The sequence below is a fragment of the Lycium barbarum genome, chromosome 9 (genome assembly GCF_019175385.1).
Source record: "Lycium barbarum isolate Lr01 chromosome 9, ASM1917538v2, whole genome shotgun sequence".
NCBI lineage: Eukaryota > Viridiplantae > Streptophyta > Magnoliopsida > Solanales > Solanaceae > Lycium > Lycium barbarum.
Window position 1 is genome coordinate 24,948,951 of NC_083345.1, and position 26,578 is coordinate 24,975,528.

The following is a 26,578-nucleotide window of genomic DNA, read 5'->3' on the forward strand; positions in this document are numbered from 1 at the left end:
TAACATGTAATTAAAATATTAAAATTTTGATGAAATTAATTGTTACCAAAATTTATGGGGACGATCTTTTTCTTACCCAAATTAGAGGATAATTTTCAAAACTTATTCACTTAACTATGATTAAAATACTTATTAGTGTGATATAATATGGACCTTTAAAATTTAGATACGACACATATCACTCATCTAAATGTACACTTGAAAAAATGAAGGGAAGATGTAATGGAGAGGAGCCGGAACCGTGTGAAAAATTTATAGTGGACAAGTACAAATGAACGGAAAGAGTATTAGTGCAGATAACTTAAACTCTTTCAAGATTCTGGTAATCAGCATAACCTGAGATTTATAAAGCAAAGTGTTGAATAAATTAGCTACCCAATAGCTCTTTTGAAGACATAAGGAATCACCATTGTCTGCCAATTTCATCAAACCCCTAAGTGAAGTGACAGCACTAGCAGCAATAAGTTAATAGATGCATATATAAGTCACCAATAAGATTTAGGCCTCATTTGTTTGCACTTAATGAAGATTTAAATCTTAATTATTCAGATCTTATTCATTAAGTGTGTTTGTTTTTTAGGTCTAAATCTGAATCATTCAGATGTAGCCCATTAAGTGCATTTGTTTTATCCCTCTTAAAAAGCTTTTAATGGTCTGACTAGGTCTGAATGAACCAGATCTGTAATAAAATTTTAACACAATTCAGACTCTTAAAATATATATTGCTTTTTCTCAGCCAAACTTTCACGCTGTGTTTCTTCTTCTGTGCAAAACAATTTCACTATTCCCTCTCCCTCTCCAACTATCAATTGGCAACCAATTTTTTTTTGCCTCTTGAACGGGTAACGTTTTAAATCTTTACAAGTAATTTGCTTATTATTTTGTGAAATTCGCGTTCTTCTTCGGCTTACAGCTTCTTTACCAAGAATTTTTTATTGCCAGAAATCTTTGTTAAAGTAATTCTGCAATTGTTTGAATCCTACATATCTAATATCTTTACCCACTTGATGACCTATTAACCGGTAGAAGAACGTGAATATTTCTGCAAAAAAGTTTTAATTTATTTATTCTATGCACTGGGTAAATCTACAGTAAATAGGACTGAGAAAAACCGAGGCACGTATTACCCTGAGATTACATATAAATCCTATAAGAATGATATTATTTAGTCCATTTAAGGCTTGGTGTTTGTGTAAGCTTAAATGCTTAATTTGTATGTTTACTACCATGGAAAAGGTGTTTCAGAAGGATGAATGCATATGCAGTTCCAATTGTCTTTCTCGGAAGGATGAATGCATATGCAATAGTTCAAATTATTTTTCAAATATAAAATATTCATTTATATCTTTGAAATATTATTGTTTCAATTTTATTTTGCTGAATTGAGATTTTTTTAGTATCTTATTGATATAATGCTTAATTCCTAATTTTATTTGAATTTTATATTTAGTATGTTTAAAAAGATAAATTTTACATATTCAGATATTGAAAACAAACAGTCTTAATCATTCAGTGTTCAAATCTATGGACAACATCTTAATATTCAGATGTATATTCAGATTCAAAACTCTTAATCTTGATGCACATCTTAATATTCAAATACGTATTTAGATTCAGACGTCTTAATCTTAATGAAAACAAATGAGGCTTAATCACTATAATTCACCGCTAAACACATTAAAGAGCTTTCACTATTGCATATTTGCATGAGCTCTGTCTATCTATGAGAACCCTCACCGGAAGAAGTACTTATTATTAACAGAATACTTCGTGTATAAAACCAACATTTAAATCTCAGAGAGCACCAAATAAAGTTGCAAAAGTTGGAGGCTGAAAAGCAAAATCAGGAAGGAGAACGACATAGAAACTCAAACTCATTTCACCAGTGTTGTTATACGTTACTTACCTTATTTTTAAACTTCAATACATCGACGTACAATCTTTTCAACTTGTTAATAAATTTCATTTAGATACTCGAAACACAGTTTGTTTCAATTAAACACCTGAACACATGATAAAGTGCTTCTATTAAACACTTTCGAATTAAATTGGAAGAACTTTTGCGCGTGTTCTCCACTGCCCATTATGAGGAAAGCTAACCACGTAAAATGTGTCGCCTCCTTTAATTATGTATTTGCCTCAATAGGTCATAAAACCTCACGTCTTTTCCAGTTGAGGCATGATTTATATAATTAAAAAAGATAACATATTTTATGGTTAACTTGACCATATCATAAAAAAAAAAATGGTTAACTTAACAACTTAACAGGCGCTTGAGAGTAGACACATACAAAAGTTTTTCCAAAATTTTAGGCAAAAGTGTCTAATATGAACAAATTTATCATGTGTTTAGCTGATCAACTGGAATAAGTTGTACATTGAATGTTTAAATAAAATGTACTGACAAGTTAAAGAGGTTGCCTATGTATTAGGCCTTATTTTTAAGGTTATTAACTTCACTATTACGTGCACTCAGATACTTAAGATCCTACAGCCAACTAAAAGTTCAGCTTGGAGATCAACCCTATATCATAATTATGGGAAATGATCAGCAGGGAAAATGCCCTGATACAAAACAGCCCAGAAAACAGGAAAATGAAGTTATAATGACGATGATAGCATAGCAAGAAAGCATCATGTCGGTTCCATAATGCTAAATATGAATGATAATTAAACTTATTCCAAAGCATTGCTCCTCTTAGTCATGTTGCTCCCAAATTAAGTACATTTCTACTACAAATTTGAGTACAAGAACTATGTTCCTGCTACTAGTTCCAACTACTAGCCTTACTAATTAATAGGCTAAAACCGTACATTGCAAACCTATGCTTTGAATCCATGATGACTGGCCAGCAGAACTACAAAAGACAAAAATTGACAGTACAATACATGAATATATATGATTAATAAACAAACCCTAGTACGTAGTGACATAATTAAGAACTACATAAACTTTTTAACTAAATCCGCTACTAATGTTGCATATTAGCTAGTAATAATTCAAGTTCATGTTAAGCTTCACCTGATGATGGTGGTGGTAGCTGAGCAGATGGTGGTGGTTGAGGACGTTTCCGTTTCTTCTTCTCATAGCTAACACCTCTTGCTTTCGACTGCAAATCGCGAACTTCACGAAGGTAAAGCCTAACAGCACGAGCACCAAAAGGATTCGTTTCAGGTTTTCCTCCATCTTCTTCATAAGCAGCTCTAAGACGACCGATAAGTGCATCGAGACTACCCCAAGCTTGACGAAGTGGACATGGACAAGGTGCTGGTGGGTTTGGATGACCGTAAAATGGACATATTGGGGTGTGGATTTTGGTCTTGCCAAATTGATCTAGGTAACGAAGGAATTCAAGGACGTGTGCTCCGCTACAACGGGAAAGACAGAGTGGGGGCCTATGGTTCTTGAGGTACTGACCGAAAGTGTTCCAATCACGACGTTTTTGGTTCTCGTATCGGCTTGAGGTCGATGATGACGATGATGATGTAATATTATTACTGTTGTTGTTGTGAGTGTTATTGGTATTCGCTAAATGATTGGAACTCTCTACTTCTGCAAAGGAATCCATATTAATTTTCAGCTCCTTAAGCGATTTGTGGTTTTCTTTGCTTGATTCTTATAATCAGTCACTTCTTGATTTTGTGACTGTTCCTCTTCTTCTGCTAATTTTTTGGGCCACCCTTGTTTTTCGGGATCTTTTTAGGGTTTAATAAGAGAAAGGAGATTTTTCAAATGAGAAGAAAGATATGGTGCGAATATAAAGGAAAATTAAGATGGGAAATAGTTGATGTTGAGGTTCTTGATTGAAATATCAGAAGATTACCATATTTGTAAACTACAAGACAGAAGGAGTACTGGAGAGGCAAAAGGATGATGGGGTTGAATAATATTGATGAAGAGATTGATGGGAGACTGAGTGGAAGGATTCCTTTTTTCTTTCTTTATTTCAGTTCATTTCTGTTCTTTGAACTTCTTGGAGTTTCTTTGTTTGAGCAATAGTAGAAAATCTTGGAAGACTGTCCTGTTGGTTGATTTGGTAGCTTAGTATTCTGAAAATGATGAAAGATTGGGTTTTTCTCAAAAGAGGGGAAGCAACTAACCCCCTCTCTTAGCTATTGCTTAATGCTGTCTTTCATTTGTGGTTGGATGAAAGAGGAGAGAGAGCTGAAAAAGGGGGGTGAATAGGGTTTTTGAGGAAAATTAATCAAATGTGATGACAGCAGGTAAGATGGAGACAGTGAAAAAGTTAGAAAACATGGGGGCCATATAAAAAGGAAGCAAACAGTTCCAATATTCACCCACTCTCTCTGGCTCGAATGACAGTTCCATGCCCAGTTCTGACTGTCCAACACGCCCTTGTGCCACAGATAATGACTTCATGACTAAATCTTTTGTTATTCTAATTAAGTTCTTTACGTACTATTAAAAAAAAGGTCTTTAAGTACGACAAACTCCTAGTGTTACAAGGGTAATTACTTCTTCCATGTTTAAGTGACATACATTTCTTCCTTCTTTTTTATTAGTTTAAAAACGAATGACACGCTTTTAAATTTAAAAATAATTACTCCTTTCTTCTCAATCTATACGTAGGTATTTGACTTGACACAAAGTTTAAAACATAAAGAATTTTTTTTTGAATCTTGTAGTCTAAAACAAGCTAGAGAAATTTTTTGGCTAGAAATCATTTTATTAAAAGTAAAATAGGAATTTTTGAGTTAAATAGTCACGTGTAGATATAGAAAGGTGTCATTCATTTTTTAACTGGCTAAAAAGAAAAGAACGTCATATAAATTGAGACGAAAGGGGTAACTTTATTAGTACTATATTTCTCATTTTACTATTAATAAGATTTTTTCACAATCATAAGAATATTATGACATGTTTAAGACCACAAGTTCTAAAAACTTTATAAATGTTTAGACAATGCTTTGGTGAAAATGTCAACCATTTGGTTCAAAGACCGCACATACTTAGTGGTCATAATGGCAACGGTAATGTAAAGTCCCACAAATTTCTAGAGCCATATATAGTTATATATTTTCGTGTTTAATTAGTAATTAACGAAAGCATAACACATATATGAACCAATACGAGGATAGGAAGGTCAATGAGAGGTATTTACACATTTGTCATACAGGTTAGAGGAGGCTCGGGATAGTATAGGTGCACCTGAGGACGAGATTGAACAAGAAATAAGTTGAGAGAAGTGAATCACCTTTTTTGAAAACTTCTTCACTCTCTTTATATTCTTGAGAATCTTTATTGGATTATTGTAGCGTTACACTTGAAATTGGTATTGCCCATTCTTCTCTCATATTTTACAGTGGAGAGGTACTATATAAACATCTCTAGATGTATTTAAATGGACAAATGTCTTTTAAATAAAGTCATACAATTACCTTATAGTAGATTAGTCATATGTTGGCAAATCACATTCCTTATCAAGGGAATAAGAGGGAGAGATTCAATCTTTACCTTTTCTTCCTGTGTAGACAGAGGTGTTGAGTTCCAGCCATATGACAGAGGTGTTGAGTTCCAGCCATATGAACGGAATTCTTGATATATACGCGTTTTACTCTCTAAATGATTTACTTGGTGTAAATTCTTATTTGGGTCTCAACGTATACAATTATTGAGGTTATAGAGCACCTTAATTAACACTTCAAAACTTGACGATTTAGGAGGTGCACACTCGTTATATATGAGATGTTCCCGAATCAATAGACAGATGAGATCGTGAACGAGGTATTGCAGGTGAAGGAAGATTAACCGAAAGAAACCAAAAAAAAAAAAAAAAAAAGAGATATCAAATCCGATAGAAATAAATCGGAGAGATCGGAATCCCAAAGATTTAGATGTCTTATATGTTTCTGGTCTATGCGTGTTAATGCTCTAAGGGACGCAAATCCAGGCCTGAGTAGAGTTCTTTCCTAGGGGCACTACACTTGGCATGTCGTGTGCGCCTTGGCTTGCACTAGCACCATATTTGGCGCTATGGAAGCAGTACCGACGCAAGGATTTTTACTAAGCGGGTTCAAAAATATAAAGAAGTGAACATACGAAGAAGCGAAGGGGGTTCAACATCTACAATGTAAACATAAAAAGTAATTTTAACCTGTATATACAGTGTAATTTTTCGCGGAAGGGAACCCCTGACCCTTATTGGCTCTGCCCCTGTATGGAAGGATTTCATTATTTTTCCATCTCAGGTAAATATAATTTGTAAGGGTCGGACCCCTAGGGACGCGAAGTATGAACCCTTGCGCCAATCCCTGAAGATATTCCTTAATATTTTTTAGGCCACTAATGAGAAGGAAAAATATATGGCTGACCTTGAAGGTCTTTTGTCTTTAGAATAACCTAGTGGATAACATGATCAAGTTGAATGAGGCAAATGCTAAGCTTATGAGACACTATAAAAAGGACAAATCCTTTTAGAGGTAGAAGTCTGACATTAGATGGCCTATTGAATGAAGGAAACCTGAATATAAGATTTGAGGATATTAATTTTCACTGAGTTATAAGTTATGCTATTTCGAGTTTTGATGATTTGCCAAACATACTCGAAGAATCGGGTAGGGACCAGATACAATCAGGTCCCCTAGTAGTTGCAGGATCAACTCTACAGCTGTAAAGCTGCACTGTACCTACTAGCAGCAGAGCAGCAGCACAACTGCAGTTTGCTAGAGGTCAAAACTTCATAAAATGTCTCTTTCATATCATCTCATATGCTCCCCTATATAAACAACATGTTACAAGTGTAACCCTAACACTTGCAAATCTGAAAATCATTTATCCCAAGTGCTAGCCGCTACTGCTTTCCAAGTGCTCTCAAGAACAAAGCTTTGACAAACACAAGGACCAGATCCCAATCACTGAAGATGTCTTAAGTCCTTAGGTTTGTTGAGTCTTTTTTTTTTTCATTCTTTATTTGTATTCCTACACTACTTTCAAGAAGTGTCATAGTAGGACAGATTGTCAACCTTTTCAGTTGTTTACTTGGCTAGAGCTAGTCAAGGTGTGGTCTTTGCAATAGAGTTATTGTAAAGGTCTAACAATAGAGTTGTTGTAAGGGGGAAGAGATTAAGAGTTTAATTCCTAGGTTACAATAAGTTGTAATATGAAGTTGCTCATTTATGGTGAAGTTTGGGAAATCCTATTCCGCTAGGTCGTGATTTTTGATCCCTTCAGCAAGGAATTTTCCAAGTAAATATCTTGTGTTGTTTACTTTCTGTTTTACTCGAGGGAACAGATACAGAACCTAGTTCTCTACTGTGTTAGTGGACTCATATATTCTATCAATTGGTATCAGAGTAGGTTCTTTCTAAAAGGTTAACACCTAGAAAAGATCTTTCTATTGGTTGCTTCATCAAACCTAGAGAAAGGACAATCTAGCAAAAGACCACCAAGATTCAATGGAAAATATTATGGGTGTGGAAGACAAGGATGCATGACTACCTCATGGCTGAGGATTCTGAGTTGTGGGACATTATCTGTGATGGTCTTTTTGTTCCTATGAAGAAAGATGAGGCTGGCGTTGCAAAGTTCCAAAGACGAGGAAGGAGTACAATTGGACTGACTGCAAAGCTGTTGAAAAGAGTTACAGAACCAAGAAAATCCTTGTTTGCGGTATTGGAGCTGATGAGTACAATCGTATCTCGTTATGTCTGGGATGCTCTTCAAACTGCTCATGAGGGAACAAGTCAGGTAAAGCAGTCCAAAATAGACATGCTTACCATAGAGTATGAACTCTTTAAGATGAAGAATGGTGAATCCATTCATGACATGCATACCAGATTCACCTCCATAATCAATAAACTCAATTCTCTTAGTGAAATCATTCCTACCAACAAACTGGTTCGTAAGCTACTTAGTGTTTTGCCGAGTTCGTGGGAAAGGAAAGTCTATGCTATTACTGAAGCAAAGGACTCACAAACAATGACCGTTGATGAGCTCATTCGAAATCTCAAAACTTATGAGCTGAAAAGAAAACAAGATCAGGAAAGAAGGGAGCCAAAGAAAAAGAGGAACCTGTGTTACACCTCGGAATTTCGGGTGTTGTGCGGTGAATAGACTAATGTAAGTTAAGGTGTATATGATGCCCTACAAGTAAGAAGGAATACTTAATGATTCTAATTAAGATTCCAAAGACATTTGAGGCGAGAGAAGAAAGCTCGTTGGAGAAGTTAAGGTGGAAAGTGCCTTACCCAGTGAACAAATGTACCAGCAGGTAATCCCAGTGATTTATGGGGTTAGAAGTTGAACGAATAGAATCGACGCAATTTGAACTGATTCAGGAAATTCTGCAGACACCAGTCAGTATCGACGGACCTTCACTGTGCACCGTCAATATGTTTCTGCAAACTGAAATCTACAAGCGCAAATCGACGGGGCAAGTCGACGGACCGTCGACACGACGATGGGACAGTCGACCGGGCCGTCGAACTGCCTCTCTGGAATTTTCTGGTTCCAGCTATAAATAAACGGCCCTTGTTCTTAATTTTCAGATTTCACTCTCTCTTCAACTCTTGAAACCTCTAGAATATTCCCCATATCATATTAGTACATATCCAAGAGAAATCAAGGATTAAACACCAATAATCAAGGGAAATCAAGTGAAAGAATGTTCACTAGGGTTGATAGAAGCCAAGAACCTCTGGGGTGGTGAAGTTAGGCTTTTCTCAAGTGGAGTATTTTCATCCAAGGACCATTCCTATGTGATCAAAGGTGAGTTTCACATTTAAATTCATGTTACTAAGAATATTGAGTAGTTGAAAGACTTGGATTATGGAAGAAAGTAGAGTATGAAGTTCAAATATGAAAATAGTGGAATTCTTGAATGGTAACTTGACTTGAGTCATAGTTCTTGACATACCATGAGTGTAATCTTGTTGTGAATGGTGCAAATGATGTTAAAGGAGTGTTATATGAGAATGAATATGAAGTTGTGTTGCAATTATGATTATGGGTGACTTTGAAAGGGAATGTTGGGAATTGAATAATGTTTAACTTGATGAAGTTTATTGATTGTAATATCGTAGGTGTTATTATTGACGCTTGGGAGTTGTTTATTATATACAGAAGGTTATTGAAACAAAGGAAATGTTGCCCAATTTTCGTTAGCCCTTAGTTGTTTTAGTTAAGGCCTAAGTATGTTTGCGATTATCTAATATTCGTATGAATTCTCATGAATGTAGAATCGTCTGTTGGAAGGAGAACGCTAGTTGTTGAGGAGACATAAAGGTTTGTAAGGCTAGCCCTTCTGTCCAAGGAATGAATTCCATCACATAATATCTTCCATCTTCCCATGACTTTCTTACATTCCAGAAATTACGATTCCATGATTATTAAGAGCTTCTCATGAGATAGAGCTAAGAGATGTGTTATGAATATGATAATGATAATGTTGAATCTATGTCCAGAGATTTTAAAGCTCAGGATATGATGCTATTATGATGTTCATGATTTTTACATGATTCTTTGATTTTATTCATTGTTGGTAGTCTCTCCTTATAATGCTAGTTCCTTCAAGGTGAGACGTGATGATTATGATTACTCCATAAAATAATCGGAGGTTACCGACCTTACGTCACTCCGATAGAGTTACATCTTTTACTTGAGCTCTTATGCATGTTTCATGTTAAGTACATGATTATGATTACACCGTGTCTATATGACACAGGCAACACCACTAAGGTGGGCGGCTTATGGATGATGACAGCATCACTAGTGGGCGGTGTGAGATGATCACCCCGGACGCGGGAGGCCCGGACTTGGGCTAACGATGTTATTGATTCAGGCAGTTATGTATGTATGTGTGATTTGTTTTAAAGGTAAAAGTGAGCATGCATGGTTCTGCCTCAAGAGGCAAGCAGTTACAATTATCTTTTCTTCTTATGCAGTTATAGCTATCCTTTCTTCTCATGCTTTCTATACTTCCGTATTATGTTATCATATATGCCTTACATACTCAGTACATTGTTCGTACTGACGTCCTTTCTTTTATGGACGTTGTGTTCATGCCCACAGGTAGACAAGGAGACGGCTTGGACACCTAGGAGCCTTACCAGTAGCTATACAGGAGCACTCCACTACTCCGGAGCTGCCGCTCATTGGTATATTCTTCTGTGTACACATTTGGGGCATGGCGGGGTTCTGTCCCGTCCTTATGATCTCAGTATTCTAATAGAGGCTCGTAGATACTTATGTGTGGGTAATAGATGTTACGAGACTCCTGTAGCCTATACTTTGTATATCAGTTTGTAGCCTTATGGGCCTATGTATGTTCACATGTTTTGGGGGATATTTTGAGATTGTTTTATGATAAGTCTTGTGTTGAAAATGATGTATGCTCAGGCTGAGTATGATAGACAACATGATGAGTGGTGCTTGGTAGCCAGCTCCAGGTACCCGTCATAGCTCACTAGTTGGATCGTGACAACCTGGTTCTCAGAGCTGCTGCTAAAAGTGACTCTAGTGATGATGAGTTGAACACGGCTTATCTCACTCGAAGGTTTCAAAAAATGATTCGAAAAAATGGTGGTTTCTAAAGAAAGGGAAACACAAGCAAAAATCCTAGAGGAAATGACTGTTGTCACAAGTGTGGAAAACCTGGACATTTCATCAGAGAATGTCCTCTTAACAAGCAGGATTACTACAAGAACAACACTTAAAAGACAACAAAGAGGAACCAGGTCCGTGACATGAAATTCAAAAGAAGAGAAGCTGCTGAAAACTTAGTGAAACAGGCTCTGGCGGCTTAGGGACCTCAAGTGAATCTGAAGATGAAGTTGATGAAGGAGATACTTCTTTGATGGCTTTTAATTATGTACCTTCGAGGTATGAATCAATCTTTGCACTCATGGCTAAATCTGATGCTGATGCCGATGATGACAATGAAGAGGATGACGTAAATTTTCTAAATGTTCAAAAAAACTTGAAAAATTACTCTCAGAAAATATTGATGTCATTAGCAAGTGTATTAATTGATGCATATCATAGTGTCATTGAAGAAAAGAGTGCTTTAGCTGAAGAAATTGGTGAATTAGAACAAAAGAGGGATGACATGGTAGTGTCCATTGTAGATTTAAAGGAACAGGTTGATGAAGTAACAAGCGAAAACTCTTTGCTAAAAAATCAAATGAAAAAATGGATGGATACTCCTTCTAAAGGAAAAGAGCAGGCTAGTAAGATTCAGCTTGAGCTTGAAAGTGAGCTTGAGAGAACCAAAATGAGTCTTATTACTGAGTTAGAAAAGAATAAGCAGCTTTAAGAAAATTTGGGAATGGTAAAAATTAAGCTTGATAAGTCACTTCAATGGACCTAGTCCTCTGACGTAATTGCTTCTATGTATAATAGTAATGGAGGAGGCAGGCAAGGCAATGGGTTTCAAAAGTCCAAAACAACTGAAAATTGGTTGTGTACTCATTGTGGTCAGACTGGCCGTTATAAAGAAACATGCAAAGCCAAATTTCAGTCTCTGCAGAAAAATAAAAATTTCATTGAAAAGAAATACATAGCTAAGGGACCTGGTCCTTGAAAAAAGAAAATCGTTTTACCTGCATAGACTAAAAAAAAGCTTAATTCAACCGTTCTATCATTATAAGGGACCCAAGCTGGTTTGGGTTCCTAAATCTAATCAGTGAATCTATTTGTAGTGAGATGAGGCAGTCAAAAATGGTACTCCCTCTGTCCCAAAAAGATTGTCCTCCTTTCCTTTTTAGTCTGTCCCAAAAAGATTGTTCCCTTTCTATATTTAGAAACAATTTAACTTTATGAGATGATTTACAGCCACACAAATATCTAAGGCTTGTTTTGAACCATACATTTCAAATGTCTTCCTTTATTTCTTGAACTTTGTGCCAAGTCAAAAGAGGATAACCTTTTTGGAACGGAGGAATACATGGATAGTGGTTGCTCGAAGCATATGACTGGAAGAATGGATGATTTTCTCTGACTCAAGGCCTTCCAAGAAGGGAGTGTGTCCTCCGGAAATGGCAAGAAAGGATATATTCTTGGTGTTGGGAAAATTGACAAGACACTCTCTCATGCAATTGAAAACATGTACTACGTAAATGGCGAAGTATATCTTGTTGAGTGTGTCTCAAATCTGTGATAAGGGAAATGAAGTAAAGTTCTTGACTTGTTCCTGCACTGTCGCCAACATCGAATCTAGTAAAGTGGTGTTAATAGAAAAAGGTTCAATAATATCCATATGGCAGATTCTGATTCATTAAATGGTTGTGATGTTGCATGCCTCGGTGCCATGGATGATGATGTTGAATTATGGCACAAACGGCTTGGACATGAAAGTTTTTCCTTGCTAAACTTGGTCTGCCAAAGACCAAGTTTAAATATCACAAGGCGTGTGATACATGCATAAGAGATAAGCAGGTTATATCCTCCTCAAACCAAAGAAAGAAGTGAGTACCTCAAGGCCACTTGATCTTCTTCATATGGATCTTTGTGGGCCAATGAGAATCCCAACCAGAGGAGGAAAGAAGTATATGTTTGTGATTGTTGATGACTACTCCAAATTTACTTGGACCTTGTTTCTAAGAACCAAGGATGAAACATTCCCTGTGTTCGTTGCCTTTGTGAAACAAATTCAAGTGAAACTAGGCTATCACATTGTGAGTATCAGATCTGATCAAGGAACTGAATTTGACAATGCCAAGTTTGATAAATTTTGTGCTGAAAATGGTATAAGTCACAACTTTTATACACCAAGAAAACCTTAAAAAATGGTGTTGTGGAAAGGAAAAACAGAACACTTGAAGATATGGCTAGAACAATGTTAATAGCTAGTGGTGTGTCGAAGAGTTTTGGGCTAAAACTGTCAATATTACCTGTCACTTGATTAACAAGTGCATGATCAGATCCCTACTTGAGAAGATTCCTTATGAACTACTCAATGGAAGAAAACCTAAGCTTGCGTACCTAAGATCTCTGGTTGCAAATGCTTTATTCTCAACAATGGTAAGGAGCCTATGGGAAAGTTTAATGCTAAAAATGATAAAGGAATCTTCCTTGGTTATTCTTCTTATAGAAAGGCTTACAAGGTCTACAACAAGATAACTCAATGTGTAGAAGAAAGTGCGAATGTAATCTTTGATGAATCAAATAAATTAGGTGATAAAAGGACACATGCTGATGAAGCTGAAGATGGGGATTTTTCTAAAATTCCTAATGAAGCCATAGAAATCTCAAATGGAAGGACTGAATTGATGAGCCAATTCAAGTAGAGAAATAAAGAAGCTTCAGCAGAATCTCCAAAAGGCACACAGGAAACTGGTCCCTCCATCACTCCACTCGAAGCTGAGCATCAGATAGCTGATGTTGTATCAGGTACACTTGAGGCTCGACAGACCAATCATAAAAGTCAAGCCACTAATGAAGTCAATGACGGATCCAACACGGAGAACTTGGTCTTTCGAATCCTAAAGTGCAAGTATCAAATTGGAAGCATACGGGATCTCATCCACTACAAAATATAATCAGTCCCCTAGATTCTGGTATTCAAACTAGATCTGGGGCGAGAAACATATTTGCCTTGTCAACTTTCCTGTCTCAAATTGAACCAAAGAATATCAAGGAAGCATTGAAAAATGCTGATTGGATAACTGCTATGCAAGAAGAGCTCCATCAATTTAAGAGAAACAAAGTATGGCACGTGGTCTTTAAGCTCTCAAACGGAACAGTGATTGGAACCAGGTGGGTGTTTCGCAACAAGCTTGATGAATTTGGAAACACAATAAGAAACAAGGCAAGGCTAGTGGTTTAAGGCTACAATCAAGACGAAGGGATAGACTATGATGAGACCTTTGCTCTTGTTTTAAGAATGGAAGCAATCAGGATTCTTATTGCTTTTGCATCTTATGTGGAGTTTAAATTGTTCTAAATGGATATTAAGAGTGCCTTTCTAAATGGATATCTTAAAGAGGAAGTATTTGTCAAGAAACCTCCTAGTTTTGAAAGTCATGAGCACCCTGAGCATGTTTATAAGCTTGACAAAGCACTGTATGGTTTAAAGCAGACTCCTCGGGCTTGGTATGAGAGACTGTCAAAGTTCTTTCTTGAAAATGGCTTCACAAGAGGGAAAATTGACAACACTTTATATCTGAAGAAAAGAAGGAGAAATGTGTTGATTGTGCAAGTCTATATTGATGATCTCATTTTTGGTGCCACAAATGACTCCTTGTGTGAAGAATTTGCAAAGCTAATGGGCAGTGAATTTGAAATGAGCATGATGGGTGAATTAAATTTCTTTCTTGGGCTACAAGTGAAGCAAACTCCAAGAGGAATCATGATCAGTCAACAAAAGTACATCAAGGAGCTGCTCAAGAGGTTTGATATGGAAAATGCTAAGACCATTGATACACCTATAGCCACTGCTACTCGACTAGACATGGATGAACCTGGTTATCCTGTAAATGAAACCATGTACAGGGGTATCATTGGGTCTCACCTATATTTGACTGCTAGCAGACCTGACATTGTGTTTGGCGTCGGTTTGTGCAAAGTTTCAATCAAGTCCTACAGAATCTCATTTGAAGGTTGTAAAAAGAACAACCACCAATCCTTGATCTTTCTGTCATCTCTATTCAAAGTCGGAAAAAAATGTCACACTCATCACCACTCAACTCACCCAAACCAAACACAACTGTATCTTCTCCAAAATCCCCAAATCCATCTGAACAAAACCCACAAACATCACCTCCAAAATATCCAATACCTACTTTAGTCTTACCAGTACCCTCTCCTTCTTATTCAATTCCTCCGCGTAACCGTAAAAACCAAACTCCTAAAAAAATTATGCTTGAGACTTCTTCTACCACTCTTTAGGAACAATCCTCAACTGTCGCAGTCGGACAAAGGGAAATTTCGGTCGAAATAAGGGAGAAAACTGTATAAATGGATAGTGAGTTAGTTGGGCCAAATTCCTTTAATGTTACTGAAAAGGAACAAGGAAAGGGTGATGAATCGACTAAGGAACTAGGTAATACTACTCTTCTTATTAATAGAATTCTTAATGGTTTAGACAAAGGACACTCTGAGTCCTCTGTCGACCATTTGTTTGATGGAAGTCTAAATGAGGGAAAAGGGAGATGGGGTAATATTTTGGAGAGTGAGGTGGCTGAAATCGTGTCTGAGTTTGTTGAATCTATGGGTAGATTACATAGTGGAAAAATAGGTGAGGGAACAGGTTCCCTCACTCAGGGGGAACCGGTGATTGAACATGAAAAAAAGGAACCTGATGAGGGAACTGATCTCTCGACCCAAGGGGAGTCTGAAACTCTTATGTTTAACACTGCTCCTATTTGGGATGGGACACCATGTTCCCAGAGTGTGTCTACTATAAATGTTCCCCTAGGAGAGTTGAATACTGGTATGGAACCTGGTCCCACAACTCTTTCAAAGGATGATGTGTATGATGAAGGAATACCTTTGAATCTTGTCTATAAATAGAGACCGAAGTCCACACCGAAGGACAGACCAAGAAAACATATTTCATATAAGGTCCCAACAACCAGGCAAAAGTGTAAAGCCCTTTTGGATTTTACTCTATAGGGCAACAACGAGAAAAGCTCCTTGAAGAAAAATAAACATTTAGTGAATAGTATGTTGGTTGATAAGGAGGATGTAGTGACTCTTGATGATGAAGAGAAAGAAAAAGTGGAGGAGTCTGCACTTGTGAGAAAAAATTCCAAGAAAACACAAATGGCGAAAGAAAAATTTGCAGTAAGTGTTGAACTTAATGATAAGGTGGACAAGGTTGAGAAGAAGAAGAGTGAGTCTCGCCCACTCTAGAAGAAGAAGAGTGAGACTCGCTTACTCTGGAAGAGGAAGGAAAGTTTGAATGAGGAACCTGGTTCCTCGTCAAAGAAGCGAAAGAAAGAACCGACTGAGTAGGAGAGGAAAGAGACTCTGAAGTCTCAAAAGGCGTTGCTTGGTAGAATCTTTGATCCTGATATTGTAGAAAACCTACAATAAGGGAACTTTTTGAGATAGTTGAATTCCAAAAATGGAATCATCTATTTGTCCCTCCGATTCCCAGTGTTTTTGAAGAAGAAGTTGCTAATTTCTATGCAAACTTAACTACTACTGATGATGATACTCTAATGATGTATGTAAATGGGGCTGAGTTTACTCTTGATGAGGAGATGCTTGGGAAAATTCTTAATGTGCCTACTGATGGTTAGAAAACTGTTAAGGGGAGTGGTACTTCACCTGAGTTCATAAACCTTATTGTAAATCCAGAAGGCACTGTGTCTGGGACAAGGGTTTTTACGAAGCAACTTAAGCCTAAATATCAGGTTCTGTTTGAGTTAATTAACAAGGTACTGCTTCCCGGGGCTGAAAGAAGTTCAAGTGCAAACATTCCTGATTTGGTTCTTATTGAGGCCTTGGCTAATTTCACTCCGATTAGCTTGTCAGATCTTATGATAGAGCATATCCTGAAGGTTGCTGCTATAAAGGATAGTAGACATGGGCTGCCCTATGGTTTCTTCCTATCAAAAGTGTTTGAATACTATGATGTCCAAGTGGGAAATGCAACCATAGGGACAAGAAAACAAATGTTTACCTTGAGTACTTTGGAGGACTGTGAGACTGTGCCCAAGAAGGGAGGAATTGGCAGCAACTCAATAATTTCGAGCTTGATCGAGGCTCGGGAAAAAGCAACTGCCAAGATTCACAGGTTGCAGGCCGATTCTTTGGAGGAGGTCAATTCTCAGTTACGGGCTGAAAATGACCAGCTAAAGAAGAACGTGGATGAGCTGCGGGAGCAAGTGGTCCATGACCAGAGAATTTCAAATGAGCGGATAGACAAGCTCCTTAATGCTCTGGCTCCTTAAGCTCTTCCCTCTTAAGCCCTTCGTCTCCTTAGTCCCTATGCCATTAAGCCTTCTTATTTCCTTTTAATTTCTGCCCCTTTTGAATCCTGTCTCTTAATGATGTGGTACTTTTGGTTGTTTGATAATTGCATTATGTAGTGTTAAAACTACTAAGTTATTTTGTTGTGATCAACTTTGGGCATTTTCTCTGTCTTTGTGCAATGTTATTTAACTTGTTTGTTACTAAAATTGTGTATGGTGTGTTGTCCCAGTGGCTATGAGTTAATGCTGCTGAACTTTTTTATTTGCTTGTGCTTCTCTTTTAACTCTTTTCAATGATGCCAAAAGGGGGAAATTATTCAGGGGGTTAATTGATAAGGAGCCTGTTTGGATGGGCTTATGTTTATAAGCTGCAAACAGCTTATAAGCTAAAAAAAATAAGTTGGGGTAGTCTAACTTATTTTTTTTGGCTTATAAGTTGTTTTCAGCTTATAAGCTGCTTTAGATAAGCTAAGTCAAATGGGCTCAATTATTTTTTGAGCTTATTTTAAGCACAAAATGACTTTAAGTTGGCCAGTCAAACACTCAAAAAAGCTGAAAACAGCTTATAAGCAACTTATAAGTCAATCCAAACGGGCTCAAGGTCAGGTTAATTGATACATGTTGTTGTTGTTGCTGTTAACATGTTGTTGTGTTGAAAGACAGGTCTGATTCTCAGGGGGAATATCAATTATGGGTTTGTCATCATCAAAAAGGGAAAAATTGATAAGTTATGCTATTTCGTGTTTTGATGATATGCCAAACATACTCGAAGAACCATATAGGGACCATATACGATCAGGTCCCCTAGTCGTTGCAAGGTCAACTCTATAGCTGTAAAGCTGCTGCACTGTACCGACTGGCAGCAGTGCAGCAACACAGCTGCAGTTTGCTAGAGGTCAAAACTACATGAAATGTCTCTTTCATATCAACTCACATGCTCCCCTATATAAACAACATGTTACAAGTGTAACCCTAACACTTGCAAATCTGAAAATCATTTATCCCATGTGCTAGCCGCCACTACTCTCCAGGTGCTCTCAAGAACAAAGCTTTGACAAACACAAGGACCAGATCCTAATCACTGAAGATGTCTTAATTCCTTAGGTTTGCTGAGTCTTTATATTTCATTCTTTATTTGTATTCCTATACTACTTTCAAGAAGTGTCATAGTAGGACAGATTGTCAGCCTTTTCAGTTGTTTACTTGGCTAGAGTTAGTCAAGGTGTGTTCTTTGCAATAAAGTTATTGTAAAGGTCTTACAATAAAGTTGTTGTAAGAGGGAAGGATTAAGAGTTTAATTCCGAGGGATTAAGAGTTTAATTCCTAGATAGCAATAAGTTGTAATCTGAAGTTGCTCATTTATAGTGAAGTTTGAGAAATCCTACTCCGGTAGGTCGTGATTTTAAATCCTTTGAGCAAGGAATTTTCCACGTAAATATCTTTTATTATTTACTTTCTGTTTTACTCGAGGAAACAGATAGAGAACCTGGTTCTCTACTCTGTTGGGGGACTCGTCAGTGGCGGAGCCAGGATTTCCGCCGAGAGGGTTCAAAATATAAAAAGTAAACATACGAAGAAGCTTAAGAAGGTTCATCATCTACTATATATATATATAAAAAATAATTTTAACCTTATAAAAACAGTATTTTTTTTCCGCCGAGGGAGTTCGGATGAACACCCTCGGCTATATATGGCTCCGCCACTAGGACTCGTATATTCTATCACTGAGGATACTATAAAGCAAAACTTAATTGCCCGAACATTACTTTAATTTTTTTTTCTAATACTAATCCTTGATAAAAGCAAATTAAAGTAAAGTTGATGTCTGTATATATGTACTTCTGTTGGCGACTACGTCCCAAAGGTTTTTGAAATTTGAGCATAAAAGTCATCCCTTTGTTATGTATATGGGAAACAGGGGTTTTTCCTGATTTGTTGAGACATAGTTATACAAGTTTTCAAGAGAACAGATTTTCATACATACATCAAGAACTTGATTGGTCCAAGATATATTAAAAAGATAGATTAAGGATAGAAAACAATTCTTAAAGAAGAATCTTTATCAAATCTAGGACCCCTCCCTCACCCCATCCTTTTGTTTATTTCAACTTAAAGGGGTTATGAGGTTGTCTCTGTCTTATTCAGAGTTAGTCATATTTCATGTGGAAATAAAATCTAGATAAAAAAAAAGGGCAGGATAGAGTTCAACTTTTGTAATTTAGAACACTAGAATAGTATCGTGAAGTTTCAAATTTTACAACTTAAAATTCCAGGGTAATATCTTCTTAAAACTCCAGAACATAATCTAAAATGGGTTAAGGGGTCTTATGTCCAAAAATGAATCGTTTTACTTTTTGGAAATATAAGCATAGTTAAATGATTTTATTGTCCAAAAAAATTCAAAAATTACTTTAGTGGGCATGTTACCATTTGAGGAATTGACTCCTCGATATTCTAAGTTGCTTTACACAAAGACGCTAATGGGTGCAGATCTATAACATTCCCCTCAATGATGAATGTAACTGAAACTGTTTGATTTGCATATTTCTAATCGATGTGTGTATTTTTATTTACAGAACAATTTGCTTTTACTTTTAGCAGCAGGTGCTTATTTTATAAGGCTATCATGCGAGTGATTTTTACTTACTTGGTTAAACCTTTGTATATTAGCTCAAATATTAATTTGATTAATATGCTGGAGCATTTAATAGGCTATGCTTCTTAGGAAATGTCGAGCAAACATGTTTGTTATTCCCTCCGGTTCAAAAAGAGTGTCCACTACTTAGCCTTTTATTTTATTTTATTTTATTGTTAAAAAAAAGTGTCCACTTACCAAATCAAAAAATAATTAACCTTATTTTTTCAGACTTGTCCTTATTAAGTGTTAGGTGATCAAATCTCAATACTTATTTAATTACTCCCTCTGTCCCATAATAAGTGTCACGTTAGCCAACACACATATTAAGAAACCAATGATGAAGTGGAAAGTTTACCAAATTACCCTTATGTAAAATAAAATTATTTTTTTCTCTTGATGATTGGAGCATGCACAAGTAGTTCATCTTTTGACATTGGGAATCCAACCATCATCATTTAGAGTACTACTACTTCTTTTGCCTCTTACTAATCCTATCTTCCCTAGGCCAAAACTTTCATTTTCACGTGAAATTCAAAATTTGACATTGTGAATTCAACTTTTGGCCTTGAATAAAGAAACTTGCCATTTTTTTGTCCAAGGGCAAAGATGGAAAAAACTAGTCAATATATGCATTGGTATTCTAAGATGACACTTATTATGGGACAAAAAAAATTTGGCTAAGGTGAAACTTATTATGGAACGGAGGGAGTATAATTTAGTCAAATTACCTATTTTTGCCTTGAAGTTATTATTTTCTTAAGGGGTGTACAAATGGCTAAATAGACACTTTTTTTGAACAGGGGGAGTATTAAACATCATCAAGATTTACTGGTCAACGAAAAAGAGCACAAATTGTTTAATTTGGGAATAAGCCTTTATAGAAAAGAACTATAGAGGGTTTAATTAAGTTCTCGTGGATTGAGAAAGAAATTTATGTGTACTAAATAAAATGTTGCATCAAATTTGTTGGACAGAAGTTTGTGAAATTCGATTAACTAACTAATTTTCAATACTTAACTTTGAGTAATGAACTCGAAATATCTATATGGATGCATTATCAGAGTTGATAATTATTTCAAATACTTGTCACTCAAACTCAAAGAGAAAAGGAAAAAGAAAGGGAACGAAAAACGGATCTTTATATCGCACCTGAACTATCATTTTTTCACGAGTTTCACACTCAAACTATCAGTTGTTCTCATTTCTTATCTGAACTATCATCATCGATGTATAAACACACCTAGGTGATAGTTCTGGTAAGAAAAGGGAAACAAAAATACATAGATGGTGATAATTCGGGTAGGAAAAAAGAACAATTGATACTTAAGGCGTGTGACCAGGATGTAATAGTAAATATTATTTAGAGAGTTATGTTATAGTTAGTTTTCTACCTTTAGACAGTTTTCATATTTGTATTTGATATATAAATAACACACATTTTGGCCTCTGCAATTCACGTAGGCCTCTCATCACTTCAGCGTTGGTTTCTGTCTTTGTAAACTTCAACTTGGTATCAAGAGCACCATGGCTTCCCAAACTACCGCCGCTCAGACTTCTTCTTCAAATCAAGCCATCTCTTCTCAATCCTCTTTGGGTCTTCCAAATCCTCCTCCAACTATTTCAAATATTAAAGGTTTTGCACCCATTGAATTGACATATCTTAATTATCATACATGGAAGAAGGTTTTTCTTACTGTTCTAAAAAGCCATAACCTTCTTCCCTTGGTTGATGGCTCTATTCCATGCCCAGCATCGACCCATGACGAGTATCATCTGTGGATTCAATGTGACACTATAACTCTCAGTTGGATTAACGCCATTCTCTCCCCTCCAGTTCTTGACTCACTTCTCAACTATGCTTGCGACACCTCTAAGCAGGCATGGGATGTTCTTGCGTCACTTTACGTAGATCAGGTTTCATCCTCATCCCTTCATATGAAATCAAAATTTTAGAATATTAAGAAAGGCTCGCTCATGGAAGATTATCTCATACAACTGCATTCTCTTGCCTGTTCACTTAGAGCAGTTGGAAAACCTATTACTGATGATGATTTAGTGACCCAAGCATTGCAAGGACTCCCACCTTCTTATCGTACCTTTGTCTTGGGATTGAATGCGATGGGAACTCTTCCATCTTTTCTAGCATTGTGCCCATTATTACTTACTGATGAAGCGCATATTAATGCAATAGACAATGACGATTCCACTTCTCACACTGCTTTAGTTGCTTCCACTCAAGCACAACCGATTTCTCGACCTCATTCTTCAAATTTATCTCATTCTAATCAATATCAAAAAGGGTCACATAATGGACGTGGTCGTGGTAAATCGAACCGAGGTAGCGGTCGAGTCGGTACTCTTCTCGCTCTAATTTTTCTAATCAATGGGCTGGTTTTCAATCACATTTTACCCTTCTTCTCCGGGTGATGGCATTCTTGGGCGACCCCCTTTCAACTCGGGTAAATAATGTCAAATCTGTTTTAATTTTAATCACACTGCTTTGGAGTGTAGGAATCGTTTCAATCATTCCTATGTTCCTAATTTGCTACCAAAATCATTTGACGCTATGAATTTGGAGGAGGTTCAACCATCGGTATGGCATCCTGATTCCGGTGCTTCTGCGCATATGACGAACAATCCATCACTTTTATCCTCTTCTGCTCCTTACGCTGGTTTGTCACAGGTGATGGTTGGCAATGGTAATCTTCTTTCTATTTTATCTACTAGAACTTCATTTATTCCTACATCTTCTAAGCCTCTTCAATTAAATAATGTTTTACATGTTCCTTCTCTTCAAAAAAATCTAATGTCAGTTCGGCGTTTGTGTGTCTACAATAATTGTTCTGCCAAGTTCACTGAATCTGGTTTTTTTGTTAAGGACAAGAAGACCAAGCAAGTGTTACTCCATTGTGAGAATAATGGCTCTCTCTATCCTGTTCGCACAACCTCCCGTCGCCAATGTCCTGTTGCTCTATCAAGTGTGGTCTCACCTTCCTCTCTTTGGCACTAGCGTTTAGGCCATCCGGGGAAACGTTCTCTTGCAGCTTTAGTCCGTGGTGGTTTTATTAGTTGTAATTCATCTTTTGAAAATTATGGTTGTAATATTTGTCACCTAGGCAAACAATCTAAGTTACAATTTCCTTCTTCTCAAACTGTTGCAACTGCTCCTTTTCATTTAATTCATTCAGATGTGTGGCAAGCTCCATTTAGTTCAAATTCTGGATTCCGTTATTATATTTTGTTTCTTGATGGCTGCACCAAGTACTCTTGGATTTATTTAATGCGAAACAAGTCAGAGGCATTTGATAAATTCAAAGCGTTTTATAAAATGGTTTCAAATATTTTTAATTCCTCTATTGCTTATTTCCAGTCCGACGGTGGTAAAGAGTATAACAATTCTCTTTTCCGTTCCTTTTTAAGTAACCATGGAATTATTTATCATTTATCTTGTCCATATACCTCTGCTCAAAATGGTCGTGCAGAAAGAAAACATCGGCATGTTAATAATATGATACGGTGTCTTCTTTTTCAAGCCTCAATGCCTTATTCGTTTTGGGCTGACGCTTATCTGTTTGGCGTTCATCTTATTAATATCACTTCTCTTCCTATTCTTAATTTTATTTCACCTTATGAAAAATTATATGGTAAATCACCCGATTACAATTTGATTAAGGTCTTTGGGTGTTTATGCTATCCTTATGTTGCACATTCTTTTGCTCACAAGTTTCTGCCTCCATCTAAACCATGCTTATTTCTTGGTGTATCTCCTCAACACAAAGGATTCAAATGTTTAGATCCATCCACAAATCGGATAATTCTTTCACGTCATGTACATTTTATAGAATCCTTGTTTCCATATCCTTCTATGTTTCCAGAGAATAGTGCAGTTTCTACACGTGCAGTTCAATCCTCACAAACTAACTCTCCTATATTTTCTCCAATTACTTTGCCTAATGAGAGTGCTTCACCAACTATTAAATTTGATTTTATCTCTACATCGGATATAACTTCTTCTCCTTCTATATCTTTATCTCCTGAAACCTTTCCTATAACTTCTCCTAGGACTCTAACTTCCTCATATTCAAATAATCAGTTTTCTCAACCTGTTGCATATTGTGCGCAGTTCTCCTTTTTTATATCTACAACCTTCTCTTGTGCCTAATTCACGTATTCTAACCACTGGCCCATCTCTTCCTTTATCCCCACAAAATCAGCAACCTGTTTCCCCTGAAATTAATAATACTCCGCATCCTGTAATACGTAATTCTAGCTCAATGTAACCAGCTTTCCCAGATGTATCAACATCCATTCCCTCTCAAGATGTACAAACTTTATCTCCTTCTAACTTAATTCCTTCTCAAGCTCCAGCCTCTAAACAATCAGATAACCGTGCACATGTCATGATTACTCGTTCAATGACCGGGTCACAAAACCCACGCGTTGTCCCCTCACTCAGTGTCTCTCTTTCCAGCCCACTGTTTGAACCAACATGCTTCACAGAAGCATCAAAAGACTCTAGGTGGCTCGCTGCTATGAGTGAAGAGTTTAACGCTCTCCTACAAAATCATACTTGGACATTAGTTCCCCCACGTCCCAATGTGAGTATTGTAGGAAACAAATGGGTATATCGGATTAAGTATGGTCCTGATGGCTTTATCGACCGCTTCAAAGCTCGCTTGGTTGCGCAAGGCTTTTCTCAACAACCTAGTTTGGATTATACAGAGACTTTTGCTCCAGTCATCAAGTTAAGTACTGTTCGTCTAGTGTTATCTTTGGCTCTTCTTAATAATTGGTGTATGCATCAATTAGATGTATCTAATGCCTTTTTGCATAGAGAGCTAAATGAAGTTGTTTATATGCGGCAACCTAAAGGTTTTGAACATCCTGATTATCCACAACATGTGTGTAAGCTAAGGCGTTCCATTTATGGGTTGAAATAATCGCCTCGGGCATGGTTTACTCGACTTGCGACTTATCTTTTGGATCTTGGGTTTAAGCAATCCACCTCAGATCACAGCATGTTCATTTTTTGCAGAGACAATGCTATTTTGATCCTCCTTATTTATGTTGACGACATTGCTATTTTTGGATCCTCAAGGATGCTTGTTTCTGAATTTATCGCATCCATGAAGTCTGAATTTGCAATGAAAGATCTTGGTTCCCTTCATTACTTTTTGGGTGTGGAGATAGTTCACAATACTGATGGGGTAATTCTGCTAGAACAAAAATATATATCGGACCTTTTGCATCGATTTGATTTAGCTGAAGTTAAGCCTATCCAAACCCTCTTTATAGTAAGCTTGATTGGCATTCCGTGGCTACACCACTCCTTGATGATCCTTCTCTGTATCGCAGAATGGTTGGCAGTCTTCAATATTTATCCTTTACACGACCAGATATACAATATGCTGTGAATATGGCTTCCCAATTTCTGCACCAACCTCAACATCTTCAACTTCAAGCCGTTAAGCGAATATTTCACTATCTTAAAGGCACTCATACGCATGGTTTGCAGCTCTACAAAAATTCCTCCATTTCTTTAACAATATTCTCAGACTCGGATGGGGCGGGATGCACAGCAACTCGTCGCTCAACGTCTGGATTTTGCATTTTCCTTGGGAATAATGTGATTTCTTGGTCTACAAAGAAATAACCAATTGTTTCGCACTCAAGCACAGAAGCTGAATATCGTGCCCTGGCTGTTGCAACTGCTAATGCTACATGGATATAATTTCTTCTCCGGGACTTGGGTATTTATCTTCACACTCCTATACTTGCAAAATGTGATAATATTGGTGCCATCCATCTCGCACATAATCCAGTCTTTCACTCCAAATCAAAACATGTCGCTTTGGACTATCATTTTATTCGTGAGAATATTAGCCAGGGTGACCTCACTATTTCTCATGTTCCCACCTCGCAACAGCTTGCAGATGTTTTTACTAAAGGCGTCTCTATTACAAAATTCAAGGATTTTCTGGCCAATCTTCATGTTCGTTCCTCCACTTCAGATTGAGGGAGGATGACAAGGATGTAATTGTAAATATTATTTAGAGAGTCATGTTACAGTTAGTTTTCTACCTTTAGACAGTTTTCATACTTGTATTTGATATAAAAATAACACACATTCTGGCCTCTGCAATTCACGTAGGCCTTTCATCACTTCAGCGTTGGTTTCTGTCTTTGTAAACTTCAACTGTGTGAAACTCGCGAAAATGTAATAGTTCAGGTGTCTTTTTGACGTGGAAAAGGGCCTAAAGGTAACACACTTGCCCTCCTCAGTGTTCCAGCTGATATTGTCTTTGAAATTTTAGGTAGCAAAAAACTGGATTTCAGGATTGTATCATGGAATTTAACTTGTATAAGTTTAAATTTCAGGATAGTATTTTGGAATTTTGTTTCTTCTATAAGTTTGAATTTCAGAATATTGTGCCTGAAATTTTTTCGTGTTTTCATAAGTGTATTTTTATTCAGATTTTATTTTTGCATTTGTTTACCCTAAAAATGGATAACAATTGAATTTTTACGCGGTGCTAAGGATATGCGGTTTGACTTAATACGATTGAGTTATTATGTGATAAATAATGAAGTAAACACAAATGTAAAAGATCTGACCACAGTGGACAATGAGCGGCCTCGGATCCTGGGAACCGAGATCGAACCACAATGGCGGGGTAATGGACAATGAACAATAGTGAAACACTTAGAAAGATGGATGAACACTTTGCTAACAATTGTATTGCTTTTGTACTTGTGCGTATCTGAAGAAAAACCGTCAAACTAAAGGGGGACCTCCTCTTTATATAGTAGAGGAGTCCTAACTCTAGTACAAGTCTAAATAAGGCATGCAATCTTCCGTTATCAAATAGGCGAGATCGGTGCCGGAATATCCGGCTGGTGACGGATATTTCGGTCTTCCCATTATGCTGATCAATTGCCTTCTTATCATACCTTGGTGTCCGACCCCAACCGAACTCAACAACCCGGGCCAACCGAACCGAACTCAACGTTTTACCCGTATACAGCATTAAAATACAATGATTTTTCAACTACTTGTAAATG

At 36.9% G+C, this 26,578-nt stretch overlaps 1 protein-coding gene across 1 annotated transcript; it reads right to left on the bottom strand.

Annotated features, from left to right (window-relative positions):
• Positions 1–2,621: 2,621 nt before the first annotated feature.
• LOC132610985 (protein LIGHT-DEPENDENT SHORT HYPOCOTYLS 3-like) lies at positions 2,622–4,200 on the bottom strand. Its single transcript, XM_060325385.1, has 2 exons — positions 3,023–4,200; positions 2,622–2,858 (listed from the first exon to the last, which is right to left on the bottom strand). The coding sequence occupies exons 1-2, from the start codon at positions 3,567–3,569 to the stop codon at positions 2,824–2,826; spliced, it is 582 nt and encodes a 193-aa protein (XP_060181368.1). The 5' UTR covers positions 3,570–4,200; the 3' UTR covers positions 2,622–2,823.
• Between the last annotated feature and the right edge of the window lie 22,378 nt (positions 4,201–26,578).